Source organism: Ascaphus truei, chromosome 3 (genome assembly GCF_040206685.1).
Source record: "Ascaphus truei isolate aAscTru1 chromosome 3, aAscTru1.hap1, whole genome shotgun sequence".
Lineage (NCBI taxonomy): Eukaryota > Metazoa > Chordata > Amphibia > Anura > Ascaphidae > Ascaphus > Ascaphus truei.
Genome location: NC_134485.1, coordinates 370,946,031 through 370,959,025, shown reverse-complemented (window position 1 = coordinate 370,959,025; position 12,995 = coordinate 370,946,031). Strand labels below are relative to the sequence as shown.

The window sequence follows — 12,995 nt, the reverse complement described above, 5'->3', positions numbered from 1 at the left end:
TCAAAGTGAATAACCTAGTCAGTGCCAAAGAAATTGCCCGGACAATGTAAATGCTATAAATAATTTGTGAGGAACAGGTTGCTTGTATTTCAATTTGTGTAAAGGAAATAAACGCTCTGATACTCCCATTCTTTTATGTATGCTTTGCACGCCTTTTCTTCTTTATCTTTTAAAGCGGCAGTCCATGCGTTACATATTTTATTTTATAAAGCTACCATCTTGCCCTTAAATTTATATTATTTTTTAAATTGAATGCTTCGTTCAGGAGATAAGAGCAGTTTAAATTGTAAGTGTCCCGGAGGTCTTAATGGATATTTTACTTAGAGCCTAGGGCCGTTTGCGATTTACCATTGGAACCTCTGATGCTTGTTCTAAGAGAACAATGATTTTAACATAAAAATACAAAAAAAAAGAAAAGGAAATGCTCAGGTGGCAAGGTACTAACATTATGGACATTAAACTCAGGCTGGGTGTGTTGGGCCGCTTAAGGTTTTTGCTTAAAAACCTTTTAAGCAAGAATTAGACCGGCTTTGACAACAATTTAAACCTTACCCTTTCAAATGTGTATGTTAAGGTACAGTGTAAAGATGTATTCCTTAGATTACATTCTATATGCAGAGTTACGTGATTTCTTAAAGGTGTATTCCCACATAGGAATGATGGTTGATAACGTTGGAAAATACATGTAGAAGTGTTTTTTAAAAATCATTTTTGAAAATGTTTTGCTTATTGTGGTTTACATAGGAAAATCTGAAAGGAGCAAGGGATTTTTATTTTATTTTCCATTGCTGTGATGAAATCCATGTTATGCAGAAACACTCTGTAATATTTACTGTATATCTTTATCGCACCATCTATGTACATGGCACTTTACAGCAGTAATAGGTGCAAGAAAATAACTAATACAACATGAGTATAAGCTCTTCAAACATAAAAATAAACAGGGGATAGAGTCCCTGCCCACATGGACTTAAGTGGTATGGAAAGAGAAGTTAGAGACTGTAGCGGAGGGCTTTAGCTCCAAAAGGGGTACACACAAGACATACTTGAGCAGAACATGAGAGGCGAGCTCAAAAAAGATGGCTGAGTTTTTGTAAGGAATACAAGGATTTCTGTGAAGCCTGGAGAGGGATTTCAGCAGGAGAAACAGACAGATTTAGGAGAGAGTGAAGGGATTCTAGCAGCAGTGTTTAGGATAGATTGTAAGGGAGACAGGTGAAAGGCAGAGAGGTCAGACAGTCGGTTACAAAGTCAGGACAGAAGAATATGAGTAAACGATGCATTTAGCGGTAGAGCGACAGGAATAGGCATATGATAATGGGCTCTATAACATAGTATAATAGTAGAATACAAGGCGTTCGAGGAGTTTGGAGGCGGCGGGCGAGAGATAGAGGGTATTAATCTCAAAAAAATTTGTAAAATATGTGTAACTATTGCATGTTTGAAGGAGTTGGGGAAGGTTCCAGAGCAAAGGGAGGAATTGAACAAGTGGAAACAGGTCTGAGGAGATGGGAAGGAATGGGGGCAAGGGCTGTTGAGAGAGGAGGAAAGTAACATAGGCACTTCCTTTGTGACAGAAGAGAGAGTCAAGGATGGCAGGAGGTGAGTTGGGAAGAGTAGCTGTAGAATATACAGAATGGGTGGGTACCGTTTAATGAATGGAAGCACCAAAATATCAATTAGGAGAAGATAAGGGAGCGATAAAGCAGAGATCATTACAGTGAAACCAATTTTTTTTCCAACCCTCAAAGACACAATTATTGTATTTTTTTTGTTTGCAAAGTAATTATAAAGTCGTCAATATTAAAACCGATATACACGTGTAGTTGATATGCTTGAATTCAACAGACACTGCCCCCCCCCCAAAAAAACCTTCATTTTACACAAGATACAAATAAGTAAAACGGGTACTATAAGGGGAACTTAATCTTTTTAAGAGCCCCAATTGCACGGAGTGGTTTCATTTTTATATGTATTTTTTTGTCCCGCTGCATGGGATTACCCATTTCATTTCTGGTTATGATGAATACATAAAAATACACAAATGCTCATCGCTCTCCAACTATTCAAAATCAAATCTAATTAACTCATGGTGCATAGGGTAAAACTGATATGGACACACAAATCCAAAGGGGGGGGGGGGGGTAGATCCCCAATGGAGCAAGAAACCCAGGGCTGCACTCTTGAGAAAAATAAAATAAATGTGGACTATACAATATACTCTGGGTCAATAACCCTGTGCTACGCAACGCAAAACAAAAAAGTTTTATTAAATACTAGGGAAAGGAAATACAGGGGGGTATAGGATAAGGAGAAGAAGTGGGTTAAAAATTAGGGTAGGTGGTGACCAGGGTGAGGAGATTCTCATATACCAGGTATGTTGAATGCATACATTGTTGTATAGTATACATAAAACTAATAAAAATGCCTGATACAAGTCTCAAATAGCCAGAAGAGCCCAGCGGTGTATACTTAAAGGTAGCTACAATCAGCTATATTGTCCTTATTGCTACTAGTTTCCTAGTTTGACACAATGGGTATAATCAACATATATGTCTGTATCAGTATGCAATCTCCTTGTTGTTCCTCATTTCTTAACTTGACACAAATGAGCACAAAGTACACCAGTGTTGTTTCTTTGTATACTGATGCAGAGATACATGTACTTTGTGCTCATTTGTGTCAAGTTAAGAAATGAGGAACAACAAGGATATTGCATACTGATACAGACATATATGTTGATTATACCCATTGTGTCAAACTAGGAAACTAGTAGCAATAAGGACAATATAGCTGATTGTAGCTACCTTTAAGTATACACCGCTGGGTTCTTCTGGCTATTTGAGACTTGTATCAGGCATTTTTATTAGTTTTATGTATACTATGCAACAATGTATGCATTCAACATACCTGGTATATGAGAATCTCCTCACCCTGGTCACCACCTACCCTAATTTTTAACCCACTTCTTCTCCTTATCCTATACCCCCCTGTATTTCCTTTCCCTAGTATTTAATAAAACTTTTTTGTTTTGCGTTGCGTAGCACAGGGTTATTGACCCGGAGTATATTGTATAGTCCACATTTATTTTATTTTTCTCAAGAGTGCAGCCCTGGGTTTCTTGCTCCATTGGGGATCTACCCCCCCCCCCCCCCCTTTGGATTTGTGTGTCCCTATGATGAATACATTCCAAATAAAAGAAAAATCAAACGAATACATTTTTGGGGTTTTGTTGTAACCTATTTAACCTACCACTTATTTCAATCCATCTTTCAATCCGTTTTTAAGTTGATTTCATGAATTTTACACACAAGTATCCATGAATTAGTGCTGCTGTGCTAAAGCTTCCCAGATCCAAGATTGACAAAAATCTTTGCTCTTTATGGAAAGGTGAAGTTTAGCTTGTTTGTATCGAGAAAAAAAAATGTTGAAATAGAAGTGTTTGTGTTTTGCTCACCAAGTAGTAGACTTTCTTTTATTGGAGTTTACACTGTTAACATCATAGTAAAAGGATCCGTTAAATTATTTATTATTTTTATGTTATAAGCTTTTTTTGGTAGAGAATGTGTCTAAAAGTTGTGCTTTTTAACAGAGGTTTCACAGTCTGATTTATAAACCTGGACCATCCTGGCTTTTCTGTTTTTAGACTCCCAATCCTACTGCCAGTGAGTTTATTCCTAAAGGAGGATCAACTTCACGGTTGAGTAATATGTCCCAGTCCAACATGTCTGCCTTTTCTCAAGCCTTGTTCTCCCACCCATCCATGGGAAATCCTGCTGCAGCTGGTCTCGCTCCAGGTAAGAATGTGGTTTTGTTCATCAGAACACGTTCATTTAGGATATGCATTATTTTTATTCAATTTGATGAAAATTCCAGTTTATTTCTTGGTGCTAAAATCTGCATAGTATAATTTCTACTTGAATATGCTTTTATTGTGACAAGATCCAAGTATCATTTGTATAACATGGTTAGTAGTCGTTCACGTTTTCCTAAAATCAATACTTTAAATATATAAGCGGTAATGTGTATACTGTTTGACAGGCTAGACACTTTGTAATATCGATAGGGGCTTCAAACATGTAATGTCAATAGGGGCTCCAAACATTGAGACTAAGCCTAATTTAACATTTGTGAAGGTATGGAGTTTGTGTTGAAAAACTTAAGACTACGCTGTCCGTTACCAGAATAACTAGGACGTTATTAAAGAACTTTGTTGCTATAGCATGTCTTCAGCAAGCACGACTCGGATAGATGTTACAGATGGAAACATTGTTTTTTAATATTCTGTATAAAATATGCTTTAGTCAGTTTACTGTGCTCTAATATAACATTCTATGTTCTGTCTTCTGTTATGTTATCTTTTCATGATTCTATTACTTATGCTAAAACAAAGTGAAGGGGAAAAAAAAGAAATTATGCTACGGGGCCATTCAATCAGGAGTTATTGGGGTCATTGAGTATTCAAGCGGCAATGCCCCCTATTCACCATACAATACAATAATTGTTTCCCATCTTTTCACCCTCTGCTGCTGCTGTTCATAATGCCAAACTTTTTTACATTCTACAGTTCAATGCCAGACAGACCAGTTGCTGACCATATTTGCCTCCTAGGGAGGTTAATGTGGCTGCTGCCATTCACAGACATTAAACAGGTTTTTATGGCAACAGCTAATGCCAGTAAAATGAATGGGAAATGTCACAAAAAAATAAAGGTTTAAATTTATTTTTAAAAATACAACAGAACTACATAAAGTATTGGTTTGCTATATTCCTTTTTACTGCTTTTTGCATTCGTATGCACCAAGGTGATTACGTTTTTGGAAACGATTTGATAGAATTTTTAATGAGACAGATATTATTTAACAATGCAGACAATGCGCAGTGCGTTATTGGAGCAAGGAAGTGGGACAGTTGCTGTAATACATAAACTTTCAGAAGCCCCACATATACAGTATTTTGTTCTGAGCCTTGTATTGTCTGAAGTAATGCTGCAGTTCTGATGTTGGAGTCTTTATCGCAAGTAAATTAATATTTTGGTAATGCGATTATCAGATCTAATCTGTTTGCTTTGGTAGAGATTTTCAACATATGGCTGTGTAGTGTGTTGAAGTGTCAAGAAGGTGAACCCTATATTTCTTCTCTTGGCTCAGAAGCACAATCCAGATATTATGGGATTTACGTGGGGTTAAATGGCTGGCCTGTTGAGTCAAATATACTCTGTTATGCTACGGTTTTAATCGCCAAATCACATGCATGTCAATGATTCTTACTCTTCTGACAAAACATTATAAACTTCTACCCAATATACTTCTGAAAGCAGCAGTCTCCCCGCTCTTCCCCAACAACATGAACCAGAGGGACCCCGAGTGATGAGCCTCGGCACTCCAAGGATCCACTGGTTGCCAATATATAATTACTTGTTTAACTAACTTTTTTTTTACTTTTGCCAATGCTTGCAAAGAATAACGGATCTGGCTTAGAAGATGTCACAGCTTTCTGTTGACAGCCAGAGTGGGGCTGGCCCCTGTAGTCATACTGTATTGTTTTCTCTTTGACAATAATTCTTGTACAGGAGTTTAAAAATGAAATCTCTGGAACAGGTGATTGGGCAGGGGATTTAGGAGGGGGCAGAAGTAGCTAGTAGTGTCCCTATTCAACTCTTGTATCAATGAAGGTTTAAAAAAATATGTACACACAAATATACACATATACATGTACATACACACAAGCTTGGTTGTCTGCTTTAACATTAAGGGTGGTGACCTTGTCTACAATCTCACATGAAAGTAGGGCCTGTTTCTCCAGCAGTAACTGATCACTAAAAGTGCAAAATTAATCAATTTATAATAGCATAAAATTACAAGTACGTGGCTTAAAATAAAAAAAGGGGATCATGTAGATCTAAGAACACCGAACAGGCAATTCACACAAGCGGGAGATCTGTAGTCCAGGCAGATTCCCCCTCTCCGGATCACAGTTGGCATGTGCTGAGGGGAAGTCCTAAACCGGCATCCACGTGTAGTGATTCCTGCGCTCATGTAGGCACTTTTGGGCGTATTGTGTCGTCGCGTAATTGCCCAGCATTCAATGGCTCTCCTACGCGTTTCCCCCCTGACGAAGTTTCCCACGTGACACGAAACGCGTAGGAGAGCCATTGCATGCTGGGTAAATACGTGACGATTCAGAGAGGGGGAATCTGCCTAGACTATGGATCTTCCGCTTGTATGAATGGCCTGTGTGGTGTAATTGGATCTACATGATCCCCTTTTTTTATTGTAAGTCCCATACTTGTTATATTATGCTATTATAAATTGATTAATTTTGCACTTTTAGTGATCATTTCCTCTTTTCTGCGCCCCCATTCTTTTTGTTTGTTTGTGAGTTTTTTCCATCCCCGCTGATCACGGAAGATGGGGAGCAGCATTGAAGCGGGATTGCAAAAGGAGACTTGTGATGGCCAGCGCGCACTTAACCCCTTACCCTCCAGGAGTAACTGCCCTGATGTAAATTAAAGCGTTGGATAGCAGGGACCATTCCAAGATATATATTTTTTCAATTGGTTATGTAAATGTACATTGCAGTATACTCATCTACACTTTATACATAAACTGTAACTTTTGAAATTATGTACTTATGATGGATTATTATATTTTTCTTTCAAAGCTATTCACCGTGTGGGTAGAAAGCACTTTGCATTAATGTTGAACTATCCACATCATATATTCTAGCTGCACTTTCAATTCTCAAAATAACTTTCCACTCTTTAGAACATCTTGTTTTTATTTTGTTTGTTATTTTTCATTTACCCAAGTTCATCACTTCTCCTTTTTTGGGGCTCCCCATGACATTTGGAAAATGAAAACAATTTAAGAAGTGAAAGTTGCGTGTGTTTCAATAACGTAGTAATACGAGTTGGGTATCTACTTCTGTATAGGCCATGGGGACTTTATTTTCTGCTTTTAAACACGTTGTATGAATAAGTTGGAAGTTTCATCTCCCTTGCTTGATTTTGTACTGTTACACATTCGTTTCTAGCTCTGGTTTGTATGCCAGGCATGTCCAATACTTATGGCGTGTCCCTTTACCCCATAACATATTTCTTCTCTAGAAAGCACTTCCTTCATGTCTCATTTATTTCCTCGATGTATTTTACATTTGATCACATCCTACTCTTTCTTTTATATGGTGTACATATTACTCATTTACCATTTCATTTGCTGCCAAGCACTTTTTCAGTAGGTTTAAAAGTACGTACTGTGTACAATTGGTGATCCTGCCTTAATGTATTGAAAAGCAATTGTTTTGGAAGAGTTGGAATTATTGCTGTGCATGTGAATTGGTAATAACAATCCTAGCATAGCGTGGTATATTTGACTCTTACTAGGCCGGCCATGTAGCCTAACTTACTAATGCCCTTCACAGAATATCTAGAATGGGATTGTGCTATTGTTCCAAGAGCAGAAATGTAGGCACTTTTTGTTTCAAGCTGTAAACGCTGTAGCAGCAAACTGATTTAAATCTGTGCTTCTTGTTAATCACATTCTCTCAGAGAACATAATCAAAATAAATATTATTTTACTTACAATATAGACTCCAACTCCAGAGCTTCAGCGTTACTTTAGACAATACATGGTTAAAAATACACTATGGGGATGTTTTGAAGACTAGTGGTCCTGATTGCTGGCTTAATATCCTTCATAACTAGCAGGTCACATTGGAACAGAAGAGGAGTTAAGCACTATGCACATATAGTATTTGACTCTGACAGAACTAAAAATATTAATTCAGCTTAGATGAAGGTGAATAATCACTCAAACTTTCACAAGGAAATCAGCAGCTTCTACGCCTCTTTAAAACTGACCTTGGAATATTCCACTACTTCAGTTCATTTCTAGACAGTGTAATTGACATTAAAATTAGATAGTTACATTGAAACAGCCATTTATTAAAAAAACAAAAAAACAAAACAAAACACAGACCCCCACAGATCTTTACATAAAATGTGTTTCCATCCCAGCCACACTGCTAAAAATCTGTCATTTTCAGCCATACCCCCAGATAGCACAGAATCTGCTCTCACCAACACTATGGACACACGCCACCTCCATTCTGTAATGCCCTTATGCGACAAGGCCACTCTGCCTGCCAAATACAGATAACTGGAACAAGCTTTACAGGTAACCTACAGTCCCATTCTCACACCGCTCAAAACGAATATCAAAGATCTACAACCCATGCACTCTGGTTCTGGTAATGGGGTTTTTAGTCTCTTGCTCAATCATGATAGCTTACAAACAGCCTCCCAACCTCTCCAACAGGCTCATTAGAAACCGCCCGACATCCAACCAGATAAAGAAACAAAGGAAACAGCCCTGCAATAAAAAGAAATGCAGAACATGCAAGCATATGTGTACAGAAACCATCATTGCCATGGCACGGAACAATAAGATCAATATACGAGAATCATTTAACTTCAAATCCAGAAATGTAGAGTATCTGATCAAATGTAGAAAATGTACCGATATAATCTATGTTGAGGAAACCAAACACGCTCTTCAGACCACGATGAATCACTACAAATTACCATACTCCGGTAGCACTACAACAACTCTTGCTGGACAGCACTTTTCCCCAGCAGGACACACCTCTGATTTATCCATATTCGTTCTCAAGCTGAATTTTGAAAATGCCCAGGTTTAAAGAACAGGGGAATTAAGGTATATTTAACTTTTGGACTGTAAAAACAATGGCATAAATCAAGATACTGGATATGGCAACATATAACCCACAATCTGTTCCCCATTTTAGAAGTGTGAACATTTCAGCCTGACGACACCTCCCCGTCTTTGTACTGTCCTTGGGATGAAAATGTGAAGTCCCTTGATTTTGTTCTTGAATATGTTTTTGAATAGTAATCCTATACCTTCTGAGATACCTATTTTGTAATGTAAACAATCTTCATTTGCATAGTCTATCCTCATAAGTCAGACCTCTCCTCTCCTTATATTAATTTGGTGGCTCTTCAGTGCACTTTTTACAGTTTCACAATGTTCTCTTTATGGTGAGGTCTTTCTAAGGATTTATACACGGAAACAATCATGCGATCTTCCCTACCATATATGCTGCATTTTATGTATGATTTTTCCAGCTACTGACCAACATTGAGCACTATTACTAAGCGTTCTATCTGCAAGAACTCATCAACTCTTCTGCATCAAAGATTGATGCCATTTTGTCCAGTTTACTTTGTAGGTAACATGCTTATTGTTTCTTCTCAAGTGCATAACTTTATCTGTATAAAACTTAATGTGCCATATTTACGAAAAGCCTTTGCAAAATCTAAATAGGTCACACATCAACTGCATTGCCCTGCTTTATAATCATAGTTACATAGTAGATGAGGTTGAAAAAAGACATGCGTCCATCAAGTTCAATCTGTGCTAAATTTAGACAACAGATACTTTATCCTTTATACTTATTGATCCAGAGGAAGGCAAACAAAAAACCCCTGTGTCATATCGTCCAATGATATCTCATAAGAGGAAAAATAAATTCCTTCCTGACTCCAAGAATTGGCAATCAGATTACTCCCTGGATCAACATCCTTCCCATGTATACTTATTTGGTATATCTCTGTATACCTTTCCTTTCTAAAAAGATGTCCAAGCTTTTTTTGAACAAATCTATAGTATCTGCCATCACAGTCTTCATGGGTAATGAATTCCACATATTAACTGCCCTTACTGTAAAGAACCCTTTCCTTTGTTGCTGGTGAAATCTCCTTTCATCCAACCTTAAGGGATGGCCCCGAGTCCCTTGAACTGCCCGTGGGATGAATAGTTCTTTTGAAAGCTCTTTGTATTGTCCCCGAATATATTTGTATATAGTTATCATATCCCCTCTTAGACGCCTCTTTTCTAATGTAAATAAATCTAATTTAGCTAGCCTCTCCTCATAAGTTAGATTGTCCATCCCCTTTTATTAATTTGGTGGCTCTTCTCTGCACTCTCTCTGGTTCCATAATGTCTTTACGTAGGATTGGTGCCGAAAATTGTACTCCATATTCAAGGTGTGGTCTTACTAATGCTTTGTAAAGTGGCATAATTATGTTTACTTCCCTTCCATCCATGGTCAGTTTAATGCACGATAAGATCTTGTTTGCCTTTGCAGCTACTGCATGCCTTTGGGCACTATTGCTAAGCCTGCAGTCTACAAGCACTCCTAAATTCTTCTCCATCAAGGATTCCCCCAATTTATCCCCATTTAATTTGTAAGCCGCCTTTTTTATTCTTGCATCCCAAATGTATAACCTTACATTTATCTGTAATAAAGCTAATCTGCCATTTACCTGCCCACGTTTCCAGTCTCTCCAAGTCCTTCTGAAGAGAAATTACATCCTGCTCTGATTCTACTACCTTACACAATTTAGTATCATCAGCAAAGATGGAGACTTTGCTCTCGATCCCAACCTCAAGGTCATTAATAAACAAGTTAAAAAGCAGGGGTCCCAGTACCGATCCCTGAGGTACTCCACTCACGACCTTAGCCCAACCTGAAAAAGTTCCATTTATGACAACCCTATGTTGTCTGTCCTTTAACCAGTTTTCAATCCAGGTGCATATATTATTACTGAGTCCAATTTTCTTTATTTTGTACACCACCCTCTTGTGTGAAACCGTATCAAAAGCCTTTGCAAAATCTAAGTAGACCACATCAACTGCATTACCCCCTGGTCAAAGAAACGAATAAGATTAGTTTGGCATGATCTATCCTTCATAAATCCATGCTGACTATTACTAATAATTTTGTTTTCCATGAGGTATTCCTGAATATTATCCCGTATTAAACCTTCCAAGTAGTTTCCCCACTATTGAAGTCAGGCTTACAGGTGTGTAATTCCCTGGTTGTTGCTCCCTTTTTAAATATAGGCACCACATCTGCTTTACGCCAATCTTGTGGTACTGAGCCTGTGGAAATGGAGTCCTTGAATATTAAATATAATGGTTTGGCTATTTCTGAGCTTAACTCCTTGAGAACTCTTGGATGTATGCCATCGGGGCCAGGTGCCTTATATACTTTAATTTTTTCAAGCCACTTATGAACTTCTTCCTCAGTTAACCAATTGTTCATTAATTTGGAGGTTGTGGCTTCCTCCTGCGGCACTACTTTTTTTTTTTTGTATCAAACTTTTTTATTGGCATCAACACTTACAGACATGGGTACAATATAGTCATCGGCACATGACTGAATGACTTCAGTTGGTTCAATTTGGTGTTGGCCAATAGGGTTTTCTATTTCGGGATGGGGGGCGAGGGGAGAGCGGAGGTGTAGACAAACAGAGGGGGGAGGAGATGGGGGGGAGCTGGAGTGGAAGGGGGAGGCATGGGAGTAGGGGGGTCTCCGTGGGACTCTGTCTCCTCCTCCATCCACGCTATGAACTAATCCCTTCTGGCCTAATGCACTGCGGCACTACTTTTGAACTTGATTCTTCCCTGGTAAACACAGAGGCAAAGAATTTGTTTAATACATCTGCTTTTTCCTTATCTCCAATAATCTGCCTATCCATCTCACACTGAATGGGTCCTATATTTTCTCTTATTTTTTTTGTTATTAAGGTACTTAAAGAACTTTTTAGGGTTGACATTACTTTCTATTGCAATTCTTTTTTCATTATCCAATTTTGCTAATTTGATTGCCCTTTTGCAATTTTTGTTACATTCCTTATAATTCTGATACAATGTCTCTGTCCCTTTTGACTTAAAGAATCTAAACACCTTCCTCTTCTTGTTCATTTCCTCCCGTACCTGGTTATTTAGCCACATTGGTTTTGACTTATTTCTTTTATACTTATTACTCAAGGGTATACACTGATAAGTGTGCTTTTCTAACAATGTTTTAAAGACTGCCCATTTATCTTCTACATTTTTCCCAGCAAAAAACATCATCCCAGTGCATTACTTGTAGATTAGACCTCCAATTTATTAAAATCTGCCTTTCTAAAGTTTAAGGTCTTTGTTGAACCCAAGTAATCTGTTTTTTGATAATTTATTTCAAATGAGACCATGTTATGATCACTGTTAGCCAAATGTTCCAGGACTTGAATATTTGTTATTACTTCTACATTGTTTGATATTACCAAATCCAGTACTGCCCCTCTCCTGGTTGGTTCCTCAATAATTTGGGTCATATAATTGTCTTTAAGCACCCCCAAAAACCTGTTTCCTTTTGTTGTAATATATATATATATATATATATATATATATATATATATATATATATATATATATATATATATAGTTTTGTGGGAGTTCAAATGCTATGACCTTTTGCATCCATAGTGTATACAGAGATAACCATACAGGGGACATATCAAAATTGAACAATTAGTGCACAAGATCCGATATCACATGAATAACACATTGATCCCTTGGTGAGAATCTCATCCATTCACCTCTCCTTGGGGCATTCCATAAAACATGTGTACTCACTGTTGGTCCCCTGCAGGTCCTCGAGCGTGCAATCACGTCCAGAATCCAGGAATATGAAAAAAATATATTGTATGGTGCACAGCAACAAGACAGGTCATGTGGCAAATAAAAAATATGTTTATTTAGACTGCATTTAAAAAACGGTAAGAGTACAACCCTCCTACGCGTTTCGTGCTTTTGGCACTTTATCAAGGAGTATGAAACGTGTAGGAGGGTTGTACTCTTACCGTTTTTTAAATGCAGTCTAATTAAACATATTTTTTATTTGCCACATGACCTGTCTTTTTGCTGCGCACCCTACAATATATTTTTTTCATATTCCTTTTGTTGTAATGCTAATCTCATTTCCCCAGTCTGTCTGGATAATTAAAATCCCCCATTATGCAAATATGACCCAGTTTTGATGCCTTCTCCAATTGCAAAAGTATTTTAGCTTCCTCAATCTCACAGATATTTGGTGGTTTATAACATATCCCAACAAACATTTTCTTTATACTTTTACCTCCA

General features: G+C 37.7%; 1 protein-coding gene across 3 annotated transcripts in view; it reads left to right on the top strand.

Moving 5' to 3' along the window:
* The window catches only part of PAN3 (poly(A) specific ribonuclease subunit PAN3), an 84,516-nt gene that overhangs the window by 38,457 nt on the left and 33,064 nt on the right, over window positions 1-12,995 (top strand). For all 3 annotated transcript variants that reach the window (XM_075592188.1, XM_075592187.1, XM_075592189.1), the window contains exon 5: window positions 3,647-3,797. In XM_075592188.1, the coding sequence (XP_075448303.1) occupies window positions 3,647-3,797 (151 nt within the window). The remainder of the gene's footprint in view (window positions 1-3,646; window positions 3,798-12,995) is intronic.